Raw genomic sequence first — 23,852 nt, 5'->3', positions numbered from 1 at the left:
GTAGCGGTTCCTAACGTAGGGTCCGGGGACCGCCAGGGGTCCGTGAGGGAGTTCCAGTGGATCCTGAAGGAGTTCCAGTGGATACCCAGAAAAACAGGGGATATTTTAATTTCTCTATTATTTCATTGACTGGAAGTTACCCCAATGATAGAATGTACACAACACTTCACTGTTAATCTGCCAATCAACAGTGTAGACAGCTATGGATTAACTAAATCTTATCAGATGGGGATCCCTGAGACTAAATCTTATCTAATACAGGTCGCAGCCTGACATGTACCAATTTGGGGGTCCTGGACACCCAAAAGGTTGAGTACCACAGATTGCTGGTCCCAGTTCCTGGACTGACAATATGTCTGCAAGAAAAACTGCATATAGTATTTCTTTAGGTTGGATTTTTTTTACTTCTTCCAGGATTTAAGGTTTTTAATGCAAACTATTCCTCCTAAATCACAGTAATACTGGTGCATCTCGTAATGAAAGAAGACAGCGCGGCTCCCCACTCTACCATTTCCTCCGCATCAATAATCCCCCGGTTGCTCCCTCCGCAGACGGATCGATGGGCTTGTCGAGCCAACCACATCATCTGGGTTTAATGACCATCAGGGTCTGCTCGGGGACGCCGTTATCTCTCCAATCGCTTTTACTGGCCGAGCGCAACGCATGCAACAAGAAATCTGACTCGGTGCGATGGTGCGGGCGCATTTCAAGACAGCTGAGCGTCACAGGATTGACAAGGAGACATGTGGGACACAATGTAAAGGCCTCACAGCTTGTCCTTCTTTTTTTTAGGATTTTGGCAAGTCTTCTGCCTGTATTCTTTTTCGTTTCGTCTGCCTTGATGTGTCACAGACGCTTCATCTGTCCATCTCCGTCTCTAACCATCTGCCATCAATCCAGGGTGCCTACATGTTTTCCATTTCAAAGTTTCCATATTTTCTCCAGACTTTAATGTTTTCACTGGATTTGAAGATCATAGGCAATGTTTAGTATGATGTATGCTGACAGCGACTGGGCAATATGACTGCTAACTTGGCCGTATGACTTTGTAGCTGGAGATCCCTCTCCATCGTAAAACAAATGTCACTTCATGGGAAATAACAGCAGGGTCCAAGAATATAGGAAAGTGCGTGTCTCAATGTTTATTATGATCTATAAAGTGTTATTTTTCCATACTCTGAAACATTCTGAAGGTCTAGAAACTGTCAGAATCGGCTTCTACTTCCTTTCTACAGTTTCCATACCCGCACATTAATTCTGTCAATCCCATTTCCATGACAAATGCCTTGAGTTGGCGGACCATCGGCATCCCAAACCATGGTGGCAAATTAACGCCCGCCACCTGCCAAATGCGGGTAAATATTTGCAGTGGCGGGTCGATTTTATGAGTCCACCAGACACGGTGGTGAGTTAAATGACACAGCCTGCAGTTTTGTGGTGAGAAAAGGCCGCTGAAGCCACAAAAACAGCAGACAATGAAAACAAAGTAGAAACAATTAAGAAACAGTTATTTAATGAAAGGTTATTTAATGAAGACAACAAAATATGATGATGTGGTGTTCACTTGGATGAATTGGTGCATCAGATAAGAGGCAGGCAAATTCATTTGTCATGGGGACAAAAACTGAATAAATAAATAAAACTGGAAGCAATCTTGAAATCTGAAATTCATTTAATTTTTTTCAGAGAAATGATGGATAAAGATGACTAACAAATTAGAAAAAAATACTGGAACATGAGTTTAACTAAAAAATTGTAAAACTCTAGCAAAAAAATGACATGAAAATTACCAGAAAAATTCGCAAAAAATACTGATAAATTACTGAGAAAAAAATACAGGAAAATTAGCAGAAAATTAGTAAAAAAAAAAAAAAAAAAAAAAAAAAAAAAAAATTACCACAAAAATTTGCCAATAAATAAATACATACATAAATAAATAAATACCCAAAAAGGATTTAGACTTATTAAGATGCTTTCAAAAGAATTTTAAATCAAACTATTCCTCATTTTACTGAGGACCCCCTGGAGGACCCACACCACACTTTGAACACCACCGGGCTTGAGCACCAACCAGGCTGTTTATAATCGCAAAATATCACCAGTTTGTGAGCAGCATGACTTTTCCTGGTTTATCCACCAAAAACAAACAGCATGTTTCAGGCATTTTAGCCCCTGCTGGGTGTTAATTTTAGACGCTGGTTGTTTCCATGTCAAAGTGTGGATCAGCAGCTGTTTGGTGGCTGACGGCTGCTGGAATCGAGCCTCGGCATCAGTTCATGACTTGCATGTCACAGCACAGATGTTCGCGTCTTCGGCAGAGCGGGGCAAGGCCAGGTCAGAGGGAGCGAGAGAGGAAGCTTGGCGTGTCACCTCAGCTAAGCTCTCATCCTCAAGTTCATCCGCATTTCCCCCTCGGCAACGCCGGGACACGCCACGTCTAGACACGCGATGGAAAGCGGGGAGGACGGGATGCACGATCAAAGCTGACATGATAATCCCAGATACTGGAGCGACACGTGTAAATCCCAATTATCAGGCTCCACAAACCGATTTCTGCAATTTAATGAGCGCATTTTTACAACTACATTTTGACTATTATCCACTATGATAAGCATTTTTAAAATCTAAATTTATTCTTAAGTCAAATCAACATGGATCACCTGCCAGACTGGCCAACCACAAATTTCTGAGGCAATAATATTTGATCTCTCCTGTCACGCCGTCTCTGGTCTTTGCCTATTGTCAAACTTTGTCTCCGTGGGCTACCATACACTTTCCAGGATTTTTGCACTTATTTGCCAATTATAATCCAGGAAATTTCCATGTCCAAAAGATTCCAAAAGATATTGCTATTACTCTCCATTCTCAGGTTGCAACTCCATTTGACGAGACTACAATCATTATTTAAAAATTTCCATGACTTTTCCGAAACATTTTCATCATTTTCTAAAACCTGTCCAGCCCTGGAAAACACATTTTCAAATTCCATGACTTTCCAAGGATTTCCATGACCATGGGAACCCTGTTTCTCTGGCTGTCAGCCAATCAAACCAAAGCAAAGGGGTAAAAAAAAAAAAAAAAGGTCCTTATCACCTGATTGGTCATTTATCCTACTTTACACAAAGTTACAAAAACTAAACTTTTGTTTCTCCGCTTCTTAGACAGTGAACTTGCCTGGAGTTACTTGAAACATTACTCCCATGTGTTGATTCAGTTTGTGGTCTATTAAATAAATCGATCCACTGGATAAGCGAGTGTGCAAGTTTTAAATTAAACCTCTAAATCTGCCTGTCTCTTTATTGAACACACCTGTCTCCACATGCAAAACAGCACTGAAAATAGGTTGCATGTGAGTTCAGTGGAAGTAAATTAATACGTCTAATAAATAACTGCCAATACTGTGCCATGTGAAACTGCCGCGTACAAATCAAGCACAATTAATTATGCGGCCCTGATGCGACGGCACATCACCCACTAATCCGCCGCGCGGGCCAGCTGTACATCAGATTGACGATGACTCACGCGTCGCCAAAGTACATTAGACCTAATGAGAAGACGTCCTGCAGGAAAACAAACGACTGAACTCCAGCGCACAACCGCTTCAAAAAGAGAACATTATGTCTGTAGTTGGCCCTAATCTGGTGCAGTCAGCATGGTGGTGGGGGGTGGGGGGATGGGGTGTTATGAGATGACTGTTGCAGCGCAGAACAAAAGGTGCAGAGAGCTCGGTGTAATATCTCAAGACAGTCTGGCTTGACAGCGGATCACCCGCCGGGCTGCGGTTACATAACGGCTAAACCATCACTTAAGAGCATCCCTGTGACTGACTATTATTATCATTATTATTATTATTATTGTTGCTGCTGCTATTGCTGTTATTACGCCACGTCAATCAGCTGCAGCGTTGCATAAATTGCTCTCCGGCGGGCGATCTGCACCCAGCTTCATTTTGATTCGGGGCCTTTTATTGGCACGATAAGCTCATTCTGACACGGGTGGAGCATTAAGGGAAAGTGCGCCGCCGACACGTCAAACAAACAGCCAAGTAGGTGAATGCAAACTAAAAGGGTAGCATAAAGCAGTGCTTCTCAAACTGTTTTTTAATGAAGTACCCCCTTTGAAATATTTTTTTCAGCCACGTTCCCCCTGACCAGTGCAAAAAAAAAAAAAAAAAAAAAAAAAAAAAAAAGGTAGAAAAGAATCCTATATATAGAGCTCCATCCAGGCTCCATCCGTGTGTAACACAACAACCTGTGACTTAGGAGATTTTCTTGTTTCTGTTTCTGCTTCTTCTTCTCTTCTTCCTCCTTGTTTCCAGCTGTATCGCTGCTACGCTTCACAAACGTCCTCGCTCGGCGGTTGCGGCAACACATTTAAAGCACAAACACACACATCTGACACCTTCGGGAAACCCAGAGGGAAAACTGAATGTAAAACGCTCTTTATCAGACTTCAATTTACATTCTTATTGAACTTTTTATAGCATCGGCTGATTATTTTAGGAATTATGCATGACTGATATTTTCGAAATTAACATTTTTTTAAAACTCTCACGCACCCCCTGCAGTACTCCAGCATACCCCTAGGGTTACATGTACCCCCATTTGAGAACCACTGCTATAAAGGATCTCTATATGCACTGCAGTCGTTCCCTCCCAGTTGCTCCTCAAATATCAGCCAAACCAGCTGCAGCGGTCCCACAGTTGTCCCGGGTTAGAGATCAAGGGGCGTGGCGGTGTCACTTTTCAGCCGAGATTTGCCATCTGCCGAATGCCGAGGTTTGGGAGACGTCCCTTTTAGGTGCTCGTGATCGGACAGCAGCCTTAATCCCAACCTGATCTCTAAGCCACGTGCAGGAGCCCTGGTCAATCCGGCAGGGAAAGGGTCTTTATTTTGATAAATGGCTTTCTCCACAGTGCCCCACAGTACCACGCAGTGCCTGTAATTAACTTTCTGGCTCACCTGACAGGGACTGGGGAACCTAAAAATGTACCTGCAAATAATTTATACAAGCCAAAATTATGTATATCCCATTTTTCTTAGAAATAGATCAAACTTTGGGGCACTCTGCTTTGCACAGAGCGGTGCACCAGGCAGCCAATAAGAAACCAGCTCCAGACAGAATCATCATTTTGCTTTGAAAATAACCAAGGCATTAAAATAGGCTTCCGACTACAGATTAATTCCACTAATTGATCAATCTATCGCCCAGTTTTTCAATTCGCTGATTCATCATTTAGTCTATAAAGTGTGAAAAATGGAGTCTTCAAATTGTTTCCTTAGTCTGACCAGCCAAAAAAAACCTAAAGTATTAGTTTTATAACGACATGAACGGAGAAAAGTTAAACAATCTGAGCGTATTAGTAATCTCAGTGAAGCTGGATTGCAGATGTTTGGGATTTTTACTTTTTAACAATTAACTTTCACCCAACGTTTACTTGCATTAAGCAGGTATTCACTTCCAACCCAGGTACCACAGGTTGTTTTGACCTCAGGTGTGCCACTGTGGGAATTGAACCCCAAACCCTGACCGAGTTAGTGCCTTGCTGTCCCGGCAGAGCTCCACAGGCGCTCAACGACCTACAAATTGCATCACAGTCGGCACCGGCGACGAGAAACATAAGAAGCAGCATAATGTGTGTGTGAAAGAGGCAAGAGGATCCACATGGGCTCGTGGGCGCGTACACACACACACACACACACACACACACACACACAGAGAGACAGTGTTGAGGCTAACTAGGCCACATGGTGCGTTATTGACAGTGGGCTGGCCATCTGACAGAACAACACAAAAGGAGCTGGAGACAAAAGGCGTCTCGCGGGCCACAGAAAGACCTGAGAGCGCGTCGAGTTACTTGAGAAACGTTCCGATCGAGACGCCGGATAGAACCATGAACCGCTCTATTCTACTGCGATCTACTGAAGGCAGCCAGCTTTCTCCATCAGCGTGGCCTCAGCGGCTCGCAGGTTCCACAATGAACTGCTTAATCTCACCTTTTAATTAATAAAAAATGCTGCAATGCACTGAAGATTCTGATTGCCCTTCTTTTTGTTTTGATTTTGCATTTGCCGTGTTAATTTTAAACTGCGTAAAGCCTTCTGGCAGCTTTTGAGATCATTTTTTTTTTTTATATTAATGAACATTTAAAAATCAAGGTAAATATGCCAAATGTAGCCGACAGATCACCTGTCATCTGCCGTTCCTTGTCAGCCTGATGTTAAAGTACAAGGCACAAGGTGGGAAAGCTTCTCGCAAAAATGTAAAAATATTCAACTACAAGTCAGAGCTAGAAATATTTCTAATCATTTTTACATTACAGGACCAGTGCAAGTAACAAATATTTAAATATTCACACAACTATAAGACATAACATAGCCAAATCTAATTGGTAAATACAAACTTTTTTTGGCTGTTGCTACATGGATCACCTGTCTTCTCTTCACTTTGTTAGCTTTGTCTTTAAAAGTGATTTCAGAATAACAGCATTATTACTACAAGTAGTAGTAGTAAAAGGAGTAGTAGTAGCAGTATAACCGGTAGTGGCAGTAGTAGAAGCAGCACTTTTATGTCAAATTAGCCAAATGACTCTAAACCTCCATCGGAGCATGTTGTTCTTCAGGGTTTCTTCTACTTATTTGTACTTATTGTATATTGTTGTATATTGTACATAGGTTGTAGGTTGTATATAGGAATGTTATATATATTTTCTATTTTATCTTTATTTTATTTTATTTATTTTATTTTATTTTTTATTTTATTTTATTTTTTATTTTATTTTTTATTTTATTTTATTTTATTTTTTATTTTATTTCATTTTATTTTATTTTATTTATTTATTTTTAACTATTTTATTCTATCTATTTTTACTTGCACAGTGCTGGAGTTGTTGCAATTACATTTCACTGCTGCTGTACCTAATATAATCAAGGACAACAAAACAGAAAATAATAGAGTAGAATGTTTGCTCCCAGCAAAAAAAAAAAAAAAAAAAGTAAAGTCCAGTTCCAGGTTTTCTCTCACTCTAGTGGTACTTGTCCAGGTGCAGGTGACAGCTAGATCACACACTGTTGGTGGTCTAGAGGTGGGTGGGGGGAACTCTGACTGGCTGATCAATCAATCAATCAATCAATCATAGAGCCATTCACTGAAATAATGACAGAGGTTTGTCTTTTTTTTTTTTTTTTTTTTGGCACGTCCCCTCACCTGGAGAGCCACCTGGAGAGGTTGATCTTTGAGGTCCTCCTGCACCACATGGCCACATCACTAAACTCCCACTGCAGTGAAATGGCTGCTATGGGGGCTAAAATCATCACACAGGAATCAAATGTGGCTCATTGAATCCACAAGAGTCTCAGCTTTCCAGTCAAAGCCAACTGATGCAGCTCCAAGACTGTTTAGGCCCCAGTCTGCACACACACACCATTTTACAACAGGCCACAAGAACACATTTATAGGCTACTGTGTTGCAAAAACCTGCATGGTTTATGCCTCAAACTGAGTCTGCGAAGGGGAGACCCATGTGTGTCCATAGACTCTACTGAAATTCAGATATCTTGAGGTCAGAGGTCAAGGGACCCCTTTGAAAACGGTGATGCTTTGTTTTCCATCACCAAAATGTAGCTTACCTTTGCAGCATTGTGCAGCCGCCTCGCCTCTTGGGTTGTCTAGTTTGATGTGGCACGAGCATCTGAGCTCTGAAATAACCACAACATCCCATTCCTGCATTTTCCTCGTGCACTAAACAGCTCAAAGTTGTGAATGTGGCGACGATATATCGAGTATATCAAAGTTACAAGGCGTGCACCTCAGCTGCCAACGAGCTACTAGTGCTTCCCTGGTATTTGATATAGAATAAAAGATAAAAAACCAGGCCACTGTAATATCCACACACACACATTTTCCTTTTGATGTGAACACGGGGTGGCAACGTGTGCCCCTGTTTCTGATGTGCCTGCTCTCTCTCTCTCTCGCTTTAATTACCCCTGTTTTTATCTGGAGCTGTGTCCTGCGTGGAGTCTGTGAAGCTCTCTGTGAGGCGAGCCTGTTTGTCAAAGCGCACTACAAATAAACTGTAGTGGGAGAATGAAGTGACTGATCTTCACATCACACACACACACACACACATATACAGAGGGAGTGCTGCAGCCTGGTTTCAGCTGTGAACGCGGTGCAGGTAGGCTGGTTTCATTAATACCGCCAAAGCTCCAAGGCCGAACAGTGAAAGTGGGTCAGTGTCACCTGGCTGGCAAACCATCCATCCACACACACACACACACACACATACACAAAAGACAGAGACACACACACACACCTGAAATGCAAATGAACCCCGGTGGATATGCGGCACATTGTGATTCACAGCCCGGCTGTAACCCGCACAATCACAGCCTGAATCACTTCAGCTGCCGAGCTCAGATAAAACAACAGGAATATCTCTGTCTCACACACACACACACACACACACACACACACACACACGGACAACTTGCATAAGAGCAGCAGAGGTGCCAATCTTTGGTTTCAATTCCATTTTGATTCGATTGGTTGAAGTCAACGATTTGATTCAGTGCTTTCAGCCAAAATTTCACATCCATGAAAGTGATAATTCAGGTTCTTCCACATATAATCACATTTGTTACTCGATAGTTCAGGTTCAAGTGAAGGATGATCAACGAGTAGATGTGCTGTAAATGGTTTTAAGGCACAATGTAGAGGCAAAGACCCAACCATCAACCTACGAGTTTATCATCCCGCATATACCACGCTCATTTCCAGAAATATAAAATGAAAGCATTTGCAAATTTCTGGTGAAAGTTTTGCTTTCAAAATCAAAAGAGCTTACCGATGTCATGACAGGGAATAATACTAGCCCCTTCTACCTGATTACCCGTCGGGGAACAATCGAGTGCTTCTGATTCTGATTTTGATTTTACAACCGAGTATGAATTTCAACAGCATAAGGTAAGCCGCGGTTATGGCTCCATCCCTGTAATTCAGTCCAAAGCATTAAAACTAAGCCATTGTTAAGCCAGAAGTATTAAATTCAACCACTGGTGTGTTTTCGTTCCCGGTCGTTAGTTTATTAAGTCGATAACTCAGCTGTGACTTTTTTTTCCTCATAAATTTGTGAGTTTTTCCTCGTAAATTTACCACTTAAATCTCAGAGAACGTCCAAGTTTTTTTTCTCATAAATGTAGGACTTTCATCTCGAAAACTCAGAGTTTATTTCACGAAATACCCTCCTCCCCCAGCTGCATAGTTTTCTTTTCTCGAGTGACCCCACAGCGCTGCGGACTATTCTTTTGTCTCTGAAATGTGAAAAAATAATAGACACCATAATTACTTACACATTACTAATCCCAAAAAAAGACAATTATTGGAAAAGAATACATGTGATTCATTTTATTCTGTTAGATCACCGCCATGTTTAGGTCTTTTCAATAATCAATCCAAAGTACTTAATACCAGTTCATGCCAAAGTCACAGTGACTCATTCTAATTATTTCTTTTAGCAGATCGATGCGGTTGAGTTCATAATCAATACATGACTGTTGCACTTTTAAACGGCTCAAACACACACGGTCACACACTGCGAGGACATGCCAGGGCCCGAAACACACACACACACACACACACAGCGAGCAGAGCGGGTCGCAGCGTCTGCATAATGCCACACACACATAAATGCACACACACACACACACACACACACACACTCCAGTGACACATCCAGATGTGTTGTGGGGGAAAGAAAGATGATGACATTATGTGCTGCTGCTGTTCTGGGTTATTTCCAGCACTAAAGCAGGGCTGAGTGAGTCACCGTATGTCACTCAATTCAGGGAAAATGGAAGTTGGGGTGGGTTGGAGGGGTGGGGGGTGGTGGGGGGCTGAAACAGAGGAACGGCGTGTCGCAGCGGTGACTATTGTGTTACGCAGCGCAGACATCTGTGCAGCTGTGTGCTCGCATTATAATCCCATACAAGAGCCTCTGACCCGAGCTACTGTGTGTAACTTAGCCTAAGCTGCATCCAAAAGCATGCACAGCGATGACATCATGTGCATTTTTTTTTTCTACATTAGAAACACATCTAATGCACCAAATTGTTCTGCAGTCTGCTGCTTAAAAAAAAAAAAAAAAAAAACATTCATCTTCTCTGAACGTGCATTTCATTTTTGCAGTTTTGGTGCATCAAAGTCCGCCAAACTCAAGCAGTGCAACCATCCAAAAATGCAACAATAAGGTTAATTTTCTCAATGCAAACATAAGTCAAATGGCTGCATGGATAAATGCATTAAAAATGCATTATGTAACCTCTTCAACAGCTGCTCCACCTGACTTCTTACGGGCGATAACATCAAAAATCTTGCTGAAAAATGTTTCAGCGTTAATCAAATCAAATCTAAACACAGAATGCATTTGTGCTGACTTCAATTTGTATGCCAAGGTTTGTTTTGTTTCTCTTTTGAAGCCCTAACAAGGCTCCGGGCTGACAAGACACAGCCATTTATCTCAATGCAGTTTTTGTGCGTGACACTCAAACAAAGTCGACTGTCACACAAACAGAGTACCTTGCAATTTGAGTGTAACAGGCATATTCCCCAAACAAAGTCAGGTATCATACAAACACAGCACACGGCTGGTTTTTCCACTCTGACTTTACCGGAAAAATCCAGCGTTTCTGCAGCTCATCTCAAGCCTGTCATTGTCATCGTCTGACCCGGAGAGCGGAGCAGAAATAGAAGTCATTTGGCTGGAAAGCCCACTTTTCAGCTAATCAAACAGAAGGATTAGATGAATTTTATTTGCAGTCCCTCCCAGATGACACAGCAGACAGCCTGCCGCTTCCACAGCTAATATCAGCCCTGTGACCTTTATTACACTCTCAATTAGTGAGCTGTGCAATTAATGAATATTTTCACAGTCGATTAATGATTTAGTGTCAAACATAATGACAAATGCTCACATGAAGTAATCAGGGCACGAGGTGACGTCTTCACATTGCTTCCTTGGTCTGATCAGCAGCCAAAAAAATATTCATTTTATCATGACATGAGCAGAGAGGAGGAGGACAAATGTAGCATCTTAGTGATGTTAGTGAGGGTCGAATCAACAAACGTTGGGCATTTCTGCTTGATAAATGACACAAACGATCAGCTGATTGTCAAAATTAACAATTATTAACCTTCTCTCCATCATCTCATCGACTCAGGGTGAAAATCTCTCCACTTTTATTGCACTTTCAATAAAAATCACCGTAATGCACAGTACAAGCTGAACTGAAACTGAAATCGTGACCCCAAAAACCACGATGCAAACCGAACCGTGGGTTTACTGAGCCGTTACACCTCGATTCACTACATTAATATACTCTTGAAAGGAGATAAACATTAATGTGAAGTTATTACAGTGTTTGTGCCTTGCCATGCATGCTGACCTCAATGTGGAATTGAACCCCCAACCCTGGCAACAGTTATAGTTTACCACCTTGCTCTTCTTAATGTATACAGCCACATGGAGAATTGAACCCACAACCCTGGTGATGTTGCTCCAGTCACTGAGCTGCAAAAGCAACACTGGACAACAGCATCAAAAACTGGATGTGACCTTAAGGTGCGGCTAATGGAGCACCAGCCAATCAGCACCCGGTGTTCCCCACCAGCCTACCTTCGATGGCGATCACGTGTTCCCGGATCTGGTTCTGCAGCAGCGGCTCCTCCACCCGCTCCAGCAGCTCGTAGATGGAGTAGATGTTGGGGTGGACGGACTCAAACCTCTGGATCTCGGCCCGAATCGCGGCCGAATTGGCCAGATGTTGCTGGTAGTTCATGTTGCTCCCCTGGGATCCCAATTACAGGCTGGCGGGATGGAGGCTTTTTCGGCTGTAATTGCAGCTTGTTGGAGGTTAAAGCGCGGTGGTGTATCAGAATAAAGCTGAACTGTGTCCTCCGGTCCGGGATAAGCAAAGGGGGCACAAAAAAGCGTCAATTCATGCTTTCTCTCCTTCACACACCTTATCCTAATGAATTCCTCACAGTGTATAGTGTTAAATTAGGTGTATGTCATGTATTCCAGCAGCAAAAAGAGTTTATTCCCCACTACATCCCTGAATAAGTCCAGATTTGTGGTGGTTTTGGCGGAGGCGTCCACGCTGCTGCTACTGGCCGGGGGAGGCAGCTGTGCCCGGGAGGCTCCCGGCGGTTCCCGATCCCGGAGCGGCGACAGATGTGCGGCAGGCTGCGGCAAGCTTCCCCATGTCCTTATCCCCGTCCGGGTGAAGAGTCCGGGCGATACGGCGACTTCGGCTCGATTTAATTTGTTTTACATAACCTGTGGTTGTCACTCGGGAGTCATTCCTCATCAGACGACTGGGATAAAAAACGGCCTTGTTGCTAACCTCGGTGGCTAGGCTAACGGTTGATGCTAATGCTAACTAGCTGAGCAAAAACAAACCTGTCAAATTCACAGGCGGAAAAGTCTCCTTCACCGGTGGACCCGCGGGGGAGTTTGTGTCCCGGACAGGCGAATTAGCCGGTCGCTGCTGCAGAAAAATGGTAGAAAAGGACACCGAGAAGCCAAGTGGTGCCAGGCAGCCAGGTTGCTAAAGAGTTGGTGGATCGTGGTGGGTTAGGATGCCTGTTCCCGTCCCCGTTGTTTTGTCTCCAGTCCGGGGTCCGAGCGCAAAATGCTGTCCTCCGTCCCGCTTTGGCCGCGAACACGGGACCCCCGCCCCTCCGAGAAGCAAGCAAGCAAGCAGGGGGATGTGAACCGAACGCAGAGTACACACACAGATCCCGGATCCTGCGCACCTAACACTCAGTCATTCCCCCCCATTCCCGTGCAGTGAGCTCCATCCCGTCTGCAGCCAGGATCCCAGCCGGGGAACGTCATTACCCTCAATGTGTTTCCTCCCACCAGGTCAAGCTGCCCGCTGTAAACATCAAGGCTTCCGGCCACGAGTTTCAAAATCAAACCTTTACTGACTTAATGACTTTTACTTTATTAAAAAAAAAACAAAAAAAAAAAAAAAACAGATATATTTCAATCTGTTTCTTTAAAGATTTAGGGCATTTCAGATTATTATTGGATTATTATGGCAGTTGTGTTGTTCCTGTATTCCATGAGTAAAGGAGACTTTCCCAGCTGAGAAGTTAACAGGTTAACAGATATGGTCTTTGCTTTATGTTTTTCCTTGCAAAAGACAACAATTTTTTTTTCTTAAATGCCTAAAATTATCTGTCACTAAGGCACCTTTTCACCTTTCGCAACAAGCATGTACCATAATAGGTGATGTAGTGGTGGGAGAAAAGATATATTATGACCTCTGGTTAACATTCTAATAAAATAAGCATAATTTCTCTATTAAGACATTATCCCTGCATTAGTGCAGTTTGATATTGCATGACTGTGTACAATGTTAATCTTAAAATGTGATTAACTGCTATTCCACAGATACAAAGGTGAATAAACCGAGTTTCAATGATTATCCTCTCTAATATCGCCCCAAAATGATGTGTCTAATGTTAGCACCCTGCTGTCTGCAACAATATGACTGAATAGTTGTACACCATTTGCCAAATGTGATGTGCCCCAAGACGTTTTAGGAACGAGTTTTATTTTGAAGATAAAAGTACCCCTGTTCCGTTGTCATTTTAGACAACTTTAGCAGATTTGACGCAGCTGGATTCAAGAAGACACTAATTGCGTGGAGCCTACGCAAAAAAAGGACAAGCTGTCCACCAATAAGAGCAATTTAATTCTCTTAATTACTTCTGAATCCTGAAAAAAAAAAAAAAAAAAAAAAAAACACATTCTAACAATAAATGTGCATGGCCCTTTTCAAAGCAGAGTTTTAACTGCTGAAGAACCTGAGAGATGGATTAAAAAAAACAAAAAATCACCCAATTAAGCACATAAGCATGAGAAGATACAACAACGTTACTGCTGCATATTAATGTTTATTTGCTATATTTGCACACATGATGCTGTTTTCACTACACTGCATGTAAACAATTCAAGTGTATTGATCCCCCATGAAGAAGCACAGTCAGATCATTGCTCTCATGGTATCTGCACAAACAGTTCACAGATAGTTGCCTTCATGTAATCTCTCTGAAAGTGGATCGGTCAGTCCGGTGGTGCTGCAGCAGCCGGGTCCAGTGTCACGGTCCCACCCCCGGGATGTTCTCTCCATCGACCAGTAAGACGTGCATGATGCCGCGGTTTTTCTTCCCGCTGCTTATGGCCTTGATGCAGCACTCGTGTTCCCCCAGCGTGAAGTGTGTCTCTGTGCCGTCGTCTACAAACTCTCCCTGTGGACAGCAGAGCAGAGCAGAGCCACTGAGAGACACACACACACTGTCACAGCACGGCAACACTGCTCACCAGCTCTTTATGAGGAATAACACAAACGCTTTTTTATCTCAAAATGATGTAAGGCACAAAATCATTTGAAACTCATCCCTCTGGAGTTAAAAACAAAGATAACACCACCCTCCAGAGCAGGGTTATTATAGGTCAATAAAACTAGGTGCAAAAAACATTTTAGTTTGTGAAAATAAAATTCAAGACTCGGCTCTGGGAAAACAGCATAACCAGCATGAGTCTGCGTTGGTGCTGATGTTTTTTGAGACTGGGACGGCGACCTGACTGGGAGTCAGCCGCCTTCACAAAGTGTCGGCTTTGAATTGGAAGACCTATTCCGAATTTCTCATATCTTGCCACACATATTACAAAAACACAACCTAAAACTAATACTGAAACTACTAAAAACTTCTCTGGAAACTAACTGAAACTAAAGTGAACTGAAAGCAAAACTTAAATAAACAAGATAAAAATAAAAACAAATGAAAATTAAAAAAAAAAAAAAAAAAAAAAAAAAAAAAAACTATTGTAACTTTGTTCCAGAGCCCAAAATGCAAATGACTGTATTTAAATTTTTATTGAAGTTTTTAGGAGACTGGCCTCTTTAACTTTAACTCGCTGTCACCTCATGAGAACATAAACACAAAGAGCAAAGTCATCCATGTGTCCCTTTGGCACTTTTACACTTTGCTGAGTGACAGAAGGCGGCTAAAGCTGCCGGAACTCTGTTAGAACATATTATTTGTGTCTGTTTTAAATTTATAACTGAACTAATATAAAAATAGTATACTGTTTTCAAACAGCGTCCTTGGTTTCTACGGGAAGTGAAACTGGCGGTGGATACAGCTGAAAACCAGCCTCAAGTGAAATGAAAATGTGGTTGCTGATCGGAAATAGTTTTAACTCCTTAAACTTGGATTTTCCCTTATATTTCCCCTTAAGCAGCTTCAACATTTTCCCATATTGTAGGACAGTGTCACACGGATGTTGTGCATCTGCTTGTTGCAGCGGTTTAGTGACGACGTTTACTTGCACAAAATATTCCAGTTTTTGCCCTTAATCCGAAAAAGACTAAGTGGTTTACATGGCCAATAGAAATTAATATTCCACTAATATTCCTGTTTCCATGCAGCCGTGCAAACACAGCCTCCCTCTGTCATTCCCTCATCCACCTTATTGAGAAGGCAGTGTTGTGATATTTCCTCACATCCAAAATCAGCTCATATCCACGTCTTTCATCATGTTTAACAGTTGGTGTGTTTCTCCTCCCAACCAGAAATGTGGGCTTTTATTTTGTGAATGCATCTCCGCCCCAGCCTTGGTAGCCTTGCGTTGCAAACTGCAGTAAAAATCCCAATTTAAGACGCATATTCCTAATGTGCTGTGTACACAAGCAGAAGATGCACCTAAAACCCAAATAATATCGGCACATCCCACATGTCTTAATCTGAAAATGCTACATTCGGAAAAAAAGGCCTGATTAGGAATATCCAAACGGGATATGCTGTTTACATGACCCGTATCAAAGCAGGAATATTGTCATCTTCTGATTAGTGTGCATGTAGTGACTGAGGTTTTTATTGGTTTTTATTCTATGTTATGAAAAGACGTGACTGAGGTGAGAATCTAACCTCTGACCCTCTGCAGAGTTAGCACCTTGAGCTACACAGGAGCGTTTAGCATCAGTTGTTGCAGCCACATTAATCAGATTAATCCCTCAGGATTTACCCCAGCAGTTCAGAGAGATTGGGATTACAAGGTGTGTGAACTTTGGCGCAGTTTCGTGACATTTCCATGATATATTACTATAGATTCAGCTGTAGATTGTGGAGTTAAACTGAAACCAAAAAAGTTTCTTGGAGGCTGAACATTTGAGTCAAACATGAGTGGGTCGAGCAAAAAGCAAACTTTCCTCACTATTTAGCAATAAGTGAAGCCTGGTGGGAAATAAACACACTCAGAGGGGAAGAAATTAATATGATAAAGCCTTTTCTTGCTGCTTAGTGGAAAAAATGTAAGCAAGCCTTATCAGGTAGTCCAAGGTTGGGCTGTCACCTGAGCTGACCTTCCAGTTCAAACCAGTCATGTAGCTTTTCATTCATGTTTGCACCGTGTAGAAAACTAGAAAATCCAGCTAATGCAACTACGGCCTTTTCATGTCAAATTTCTTGTATTAAAAAAAACAAAACAATGTATGAATGAAAGATCAGAATGACTAGTTTGGCAGTTTATTTCTTGTTGGATCCAAAGAGATTTTGGATATTATATAATATGAGTGTCTCTTACCATCACGTCCAACTTCTGTCCGTTACACCACACATCCATTGTGTCTTTTTCTGTGGGAAGGAAGAATTGAAAATTATTTATGACTCACAAAAAAGCATCATCGATCTTAAAATAGATCCAATTTCCCGGCGGAGATCAATAAAGTACTTCTGATTCTGCCTCTGGAAATATCTTTTTCTTTAAGTATCAGTCACATCTGTCAATCGTTTTGTAAGAGTTTTTATCTTTTTTTTTTTCCTCACAGGGTGGAAATGTCACTTTGGAAAGAAAATGTCAGTGTTTTCAGCACCTTGGCGCTCTTCCAGTACTCAGCACCTAACGTGTGGTTACTGTTGTAAAAGAAAAAAAAAAAAAAACCTTTACAAAAATAACTTTGTATTGCAAAAAGTTTGACTTGAATAGGCTTGTTTGACATGTTTCATTTAATTCTCTAAAACCTGAACATGTCAGCTGCACCTAACCCTAACCTAATTCAAAAAATAATATAATATATATAATATATAATATATTAAAACATTAAAATAATCTCCAGACTAACATAAAAAACTATACATATACATAAATACACGTAAAAATGTTAAAAATGATGTATACAAAAATACATTAGATTTAAAAATTGTTACACAAAGCTGTGCTATTAAATAGTTCATAAATACAGAAATAGAAAAATAAATAAATATGTGTGAGAATGAATGAATGAATAAATGAGTAAATAAATACATATATAAATAGTAGGTTTTTTGTTAAGAAACAGGGCAATATGAAAGATCACATTCTGAAACACTTTATTTTCATTGTGGTAAAAATAAATATTAGCTTTCGATTGCTTCACCTTATCAATGCAGTCCCTTCTATATTTACAAAACTGAAATATCTCTGAGGTCTCCTGCAGTATCTTTGATAAGGTTTTTGTTGTGCTGTGAGGAAAGTGAAGGCAGAGTGAGGCCTGGTTTCCACTGGCAGTGTGTGTGTGTCCAAAAATAACCACCAACACCACCTCTCACCTGAGCAGATTACACAGCAGCGGGTCAAGCTCTCACCTAAACTCCCTGCTGCAAACACCGGGCTGTTTTGGAGCCACACAGCGACACAGGAAAAAACAGAAAGACAGGAGTGTTTTTGGCTCACCGAGCACGATCCTGCAGTCGTCCCCGTCCACCCTGAGCAGCCACGTCTTGGACATCTTGGCCCGGTCGTGGATGAACTTCTCCAGGCTCTTGCCGCCGACCTCCAGGGTGTATTCGTAGGCGAAGCCGGTGAGGGCCTCGATGTTTATGGTGGCTTTCGTCTGCGTGCTTCCCACCGTGAAGGTTTCCTTCCCAACCAGCTTGAACATCCAGTCTTTCCTAATGACTTCCTGTTGGAGAGATAACGAAGGACTCGAATGATTAATACACTTTCTGATGGGACTTTAGGGAAGAAATGCTTGACTTTAAAGGAATACTCAAATGGGAAGATACACTTTTTATGACTTCCCCAGGCTGAGACAAAATGTTTGATGCCATTTTCAGTTCCTATAGGTAGCATTTCACATTAGCTTAGCATAAAGACTTGAGGTCTATGGAAGTTGTTAGCTTGGCTCAGTCAAAGTGTAAAAATAAACCTTACAGCAGCTGTCTCATTTACAGCACACAGTGAGTCATGTGGATTTGATATACACGTCTTCGGATTTGCTGGACAGTTCATTTTTTCCACTTTGAGGGAGCCAGGCTAACGACTCCCATAGACTTCAAGTCTTTATGCTAAGCTAACAGGAAATGCGACCCATAGGAACCGAACCACTGGATGTACAGAGGTAAGAACAGTATCAAACATCTTGTCTCAGTCTGGATAAGTACTCCTTTAAGGATGGCAGATGAACACCAGCTACCATTCATTCACTCATTCATTCATTCATGGTCAAAGGGGCCTGGAGCTTATCCCAGCATGCACTGGGTTTAAGTCAGGGAAACTACCTGGCATGGATTCAATTTCCAGATAAACGCTGGCGCAGTCTTTAGCTTTGGCTGACCAGTTTCCCTGGTTCAGTGGTTTTCTAAGTTCCAGGGGTCCCTGAAGGGATCCTTGAGGGTCTCCCAATGAGTCATCAACAGGATTTGAAACAATACAGAAATGTGTGAGTGATTATTTTAACATTGTTTTAATTTAAGCTCTTTGAATCTGTTTGCCAGTATCCAAGCATGTCATCTAGACAATCTCACACTCACCACAAAACAAAATATCTTTTAAAATGATCTTTCATGGTGCAATATTCATTGTTTCCCAGGGTTTTTGCTGTTTTTAATGGCATGCATTGATAGAGTTCAACTGGAAAAGAGACTCAGTTGGAGACCAGTGGGGGTCTGCAGGTTAATGAAAGCCAACTTGGGAGCCTGTAACATGACAAAGTTTGGCGTATGTTAACATTACTCTGGCAGATCAGGTGTTTTTGTAATCCAAAAGGCAACAGGGAAGAGTTTAAAGCAAACTGAAGTCAGACAGAACATAAAAGTCCAGATCCACCTACCTGTCCATTGACACAAACGACTCGTTTGCCCGTCGTGGTGCCATGAGCGAACTCAATCCTGAACACGCCGTCGCTCAGCGCCACCTCCCACACCGCCACCAGATCTCCACCCAGCATCTCTGACACACCTCATACACTTGTGAATCCACTCACAACTCACAAAATCCTCCTCTCACAGCAACACCTTCCCTGCCAAAATCTCATCTCGGGGGCTGCGTTCCCTCACGCCGTCCCGTCCCGTCCGTTCTGTTCTGGGTGCCGGCTCAGCAGCAAGTGCATTACAGTAAGAGGCTTAGCGGTGCAAGCTCACTCTACACTGCCACAGGCAATTAGGCCAAGCTATTGTGTGCATCTGAGGTTCATACGAGGCAGTAGAGAGTCTTCTTCAATGGGTTTTTGACCTTCCTGCGTGGCATGATGGGAGGAAAAAAATGAGACTCTCTCAGCATGGATCAATAAACCATCACGAAAGCAATAAATTAAAGCTTTATAAGGAATTTTTGCAGGCTGGCAGCTGCAAAATCTAAGTGTTATTGGAGTTTGAGGAGCCAGAAATAGCCTGGAAAGTAAGAAAGTCCTGTATTTCATCCAGTTTTAAGGTTCTAGCACGGTCCTTGTCAATTTAATAAGACTTTTTACTTTTCCTGCACTACATTTATCTGACGGCTGCAGAAGAAGCTTTGCATGCAAACCATCAGATGTGTAAACCAGCCAGCAGGATATGGAGCTGCTCGAGCTACAACATTAAAATACTTACAGGGTCATGCATCAATAATTTAACTCTCTGAAAGAATGACTTTTACTTTTCACACTGAACTACATTTTACTGAGAATACTGAGAATAGTACTTTTACTGAGGGAACAATCTGAATGCAGGACTTTTCCTTTCCTGCAGTATTTTCAGCAGTGATAGTCATACTTTAACTTGAAGGTTTAAATACCTCACTGCAAAAAAAAAAAAGTGAGTGGGCAAAGCAGCACCACAAAAAATGAAAAATGATCTTCCAATCCACAGGAACGCATAAGTTCTTTGTTCCAACCCTCGAATACGACCCGAAGGAGCGTTTCCCGAGGAAGGCTGCACGCTCGCCAGCCTCTGAAAATACTTGGTTATGCTTAGAGAAAAGGTCAGGGCCCAATATGTAAATTTGTCTGCAGCTCCATATTAACAGCTTCATATAAACAACAAAGTTTAAATCGTTAAATACGCTTGGATTAAAATGAATTAATCTGCTTAGTCCTGGAGTGAGATTCGGAAAATTTAAAAAAAAAAAAAAAAAGAGAGAGAAAAACCACAATGACTTTTGAAAGAACAAGTTCAGTTTACATTTAAAGCATCTGGCTGATCCAAGACTTAAAACTGACTGCAACAGCACAATTATCTTAATTTTATCTGCGAATAGTACTCGAATTATTTATGTTAGTTTCATCTTTAACAATGGCAATAATGACTTTTGAAACAAGCTCTCCGATCGTGCCGCCCACACAAAAATTCAAGTTATGCATTTATTAGGGTTATGCACAAACCTAAAAACATTAAGAAATGTAATGACATTTTTAGATGATCAACTTTACAACAAGCAACATGTAGTAATACAGCCGTTTCCAAATTGCTCTTCCCAATTCTAGTTTCTGTAAGCAGCAGCAGCAGCATCCAGCAGGTGTCTCTCTCTTTCTTCTCTCTTTCTCTCTCTCTCTCTCTCTCTCTCTCTCTCCCCCCCTCCCTCTCCCTCTCTGTCCTGCCTCAGCCTGCGGGTCTGGTGAGTGTGCGCTGATTCACACAAAGCCGCTATTGTCGTTTGTTTTCAGAAGACACTGGCTCCGGAGACATTTTAATGTGACGGCTGCTTCAATCATATCATCATATCTGAACAGCGGCCAAATCACGCAACGCCAATCAGACTCGGGGAATCGGGTCACGGAGCGGCCCGGCCGGCTGCTCCGCGTCAGGACGCCGCGGTCGGCTTACGACGAGGCCGCGCGGCCCCGTGTGTGGACAACGCGACATATAGGGAAATGTAGTTCACGCTTATCCAATTACCACACTGAAACAGGCCTGTGTTGATGATAATGATGTGAAATGTTGATGCCTGTGGGGGGAAAAGGTCAGAGGTCACGGTCAGGACACTTCAGCAGGACGGATGCCTGCTGTTACAAGGAGGACTGAAACTCTACACTCAGATTTTCCTCTTAAGTAGCTTCAAAATTAGAAAAAAAAATCCATGTAGCAGCACAGTGTCACATCCATATTGAGTGAAATATTCAAAGTCAGCATGCTGTTGTTTCATGGCTGCAGCATCACATCAAATAGAAAAGATCTGCATGTCTTGTGCATCATTTTAGACACATTTCCCTGGAATTCAGCTGCACATGTTTGGGATCTTTGGAAACCTCAGGATCTCAGCTAGAATTTAAAATAAAATCCTGTGGGTTTGAACGAAGCTTGGCCATGAGGCGATGTCGAACACACCAAAGGAACCAGCTGAGTTTGAAAGGTTAAAAGGCGGTCCTTCGTGCTCCCCAGCTTGATATGACCTGGAATGGATGATGTGGATTATTGTGGATTCCCAGTTTGCCCAAGTGAAACTCTAGTGTCGGGTTTGGTCAGTTCTCCACCCACAAGCAGTGATGAATCAAAATTTACAACTTAAAATTAGATTTTTCTTCTCTCTCATCTCTTTGGAATAAAACATCACAGACCAGACCCGGCCCAGATTGATTGACACAAGTGGCTCTGGATGCAAAAGGTCAATCAAAAGTTCATGGACTGGAAAAAAATCTGCATCTTAACAAGTCATTTAGTCCAATTTTCAGCGTTAAAATCCTGTTTTTCTTCAAACAAGGTATAAAAAATCTGCCAGAGGGATGAGATTATCCCACTTGTTTCAGGACTTTTTTCTGAGAACAAGTATAAATCTGTCGAAACGAGGCAGATCAGCCACTAGGATTAGGGAAATGACGCTTGATTCAAGAAAATTCTGGAAACAAGTTGATTAACTTTGGGACCAAGTGGGATTATCTCATCCCAGTGCCAGATTTTTGACCTTGTGTGGAAGAAAAACAAGATTATTAACACTTGGATCCAACAGCAAGGAAATCCACAGAGTGCAGCTTTAATCAAACACAAAGCAATTTAAAAAAAAAAAAAAAAAAAAAAAAGGAATTAGGAAACTTGGATAGCAAACACCAAATCTTTAATATTAGAGCATGAACACATTTCAAGCTTTTTTTTCCCCAAGAGAAACTCAATTTTGAATGCTTTATCTGTGCAGCATGAAGGAGCTGATTGTAAAAAATAATAAACGTTAATGTTAAATTATGATGAAGTTGGAGCTGAAATGGAGGAAGGATGGAAGGGAGGGGAAAAGGAAGCAAGGGAGCAAAGAGGAAGGAGTGTCAAGAAGGAGTGCAGGAGGATTCTGGTCCTGCTGGTCCGACCTGTATCATAGAAACCGAAGACTTTCATATTTATGACATAATCACTTCTAATATGTGATAAGAGCTGGAGGGGAGAGATCATGTTTCCTCTTATCAACACAGGCTGACATTTTGTTTAGTCACGCAGCACAAGCTCTGGGCTCACTGCTCAAAATCCTGCAACAAACCAGAGTCCCACACACACACACACACACACACAGTTTGAGTGCTGTCTGCTTGAATGAAGAGTTTGCTAATTAAATGGTTAATTAGAGTATTGTCAGGAGAACTCATCTGCTTGTTTCCTGTTTAGCTGAAAGTGAAAAATATACATTCAGTTTACAGTTTGTTTGTGACTCAATTCGATCAGGCTGTTTAGTTTATTTGATCATAACCAGCTTCATGTGTAATGTCAGAGTGAATGATTGAGAGAGAATGCCATTGAAAATGTGAGGCAAGAGTGCCATCTAGTGGTGAAAGCCCATATGGCAACTGGATGCAGAAATATTCCATTTCTCATGCAGACTGTCTCTGGTGATGTGGTTCATAATGTGTGCAACCATGAGCAGGAGGCAAAACCTTATTGAAGCCACTGTATAATCCCAAAAATATAATCTTGGAATGCATTACTGGATTATAACTATCTATAAATAACTAAAATACAGATGATTGAGTCTGAGAACATGTCAGTATTTTGAAAACCAATGAAAATTAAGAGATTTGAGGGAAAAGTACAATTGTCTGTTTTGATTTCACGCTATTCAGCATTTTCAAAGGTTTTTTTTGGCATTTTTTCACTACAAAATGGAGAACATCTGATTTTAGACAAAACATTTAATTCTGGTGCTTTTTTTTTTTTTTTTTTTTTTTTTTTATTTAATTTAATGTAATTTTTGTATCTTCTGTATATAAATGCCAGTATTTTCTTGCATCTTTTGAATTTCTTTCCTTTTTCTAAATTTACTGTAATTTAAAAAATTTGTTTTTTTTTTAAATCAGTGAGCTCACGTTGAACTGATGACTGATGCAGACTGAAACTGTGTCCAAAAAGCTCAGCAGTAAACTCAAGTATCCCAGAATGCCACACACACACACGGCACTGGCAGGACATTTAAATTGTTTTCATGAGAAATGAGTGATGATCCCTTTAAAGACAAATGACTCCATCAAAGCTGCAAACTTGATAAAAAACACAAACAAACAAACCCATATATGTAAAAAAAAGATGCAGCAATCAATGAGTTTTTCCTTTTATTATCAAATGTATATGATGT

General features: G+C 41.5%; 2 protein-coding genes and 1 long non-coding RNA gene across 3 annotated transcripts in view; 1 reads left to right on the top strand and 2 right to left on the bottom strand.

Annotated features, from left to right (window-relative positions):
- agap1 (ArfGAP with GTPase domain, ankyrin repeat and PH domain 1) overlaps positions 1 to 13,011 on the bottom strand; it is a 263,894-nt gene extending 250,883 nt beyond the window's left edge. The window contains exon 1 of the mRNA XM_030072935.1: positions 11,673 to 13,011. Coding sequence (XP_029928795.1) covers positions 11,673 to 11,835 — 163 coding nt within the window. The 5' untranslated portion in view covers positions 11,836 to 13,011. The remainder of the gene's footprint in view (positions 1 to 11,672) is intronic.
- On the top strand, positions 9,056 to 14,792 carry LOC115374166 (uncharacterized). Its single transcript, XR_003929597.1, has 3 exons — positions 9,056 to 9,067; positions 12,615 to 12,617; positions 14,394 to 14,792. It is a non-coding gene; the product is annotated as an uncharacterized LOC115374166 (long non-coding RNA).
- Positions 13,944 to 19,435, bottom strand: LOC115374149 (fas apoptotic inhibitory molecule 1-like). Its single transcript, XM_030072925.1, has 4 exons — positions 19,162 to 19,435; positions 17,784 to 18,012; positions 16,656 to 16,705; positions 13,944 to 14,317 (listed from the first exon to the last, which is right to left on the bottom strand). The coding sequence occupies exons 1-4, from the start codon at positions 19,276 to 19,278 to the stop codon at positions 14,168 to 14,170; spliced, it is 546 nt and encodes a 181-aa protein (XP_029928785.1). The 5' UTR covers positions 19,279 to 19,435; the 3' UTR covers positions 13,944 to 14,167.
- Positions 19,436 to 23,852: the final 4,417 nt, after the last annotated feature.

The sequence above is a fragment of the Myripristis murdjan genome, chromosome 2 (assembly GCF_902150065.1).
Source record: "Myripristis murdjan chromosome 2, fMyrMur1.1, whole genome shotgun sequence".
Taxonomy (NCBI): Eukaryota; Metazoa; Chordata; class Actinopteri; order Holocentriformes; family Holocentridae; genus Myripristis; species Myripristis murdjan.
This window is presented reverse-complemented; position numbering and strand designations above follow the sequence as displayed.

Bases quoted from the DNA above. Each gene is read 5' to 3' on its own strand.
- LOC115374149 (XM_030072925.1), bottom strand. From the start codon at position 19,278: ATGCTGGGTGGAGATCTGGTGGCGGTGTGGGAGGTGGCGCTGAGCGAC. The intron at 18,013-19,161 runs GTAGGTGGATCT...TCTCTCCAACAG, and splicing joins TCGTTTGTGTCAATGGACAG to GAAGTCATTAGGAAAGACTG. The intron at 16,706-17,783 runs GTGAGCCAAAAA...TCCTTCCCACAG, and splicing joins CGACTGCAGGATCGTGCTCG to AAAAAGACACAATGGATGTG.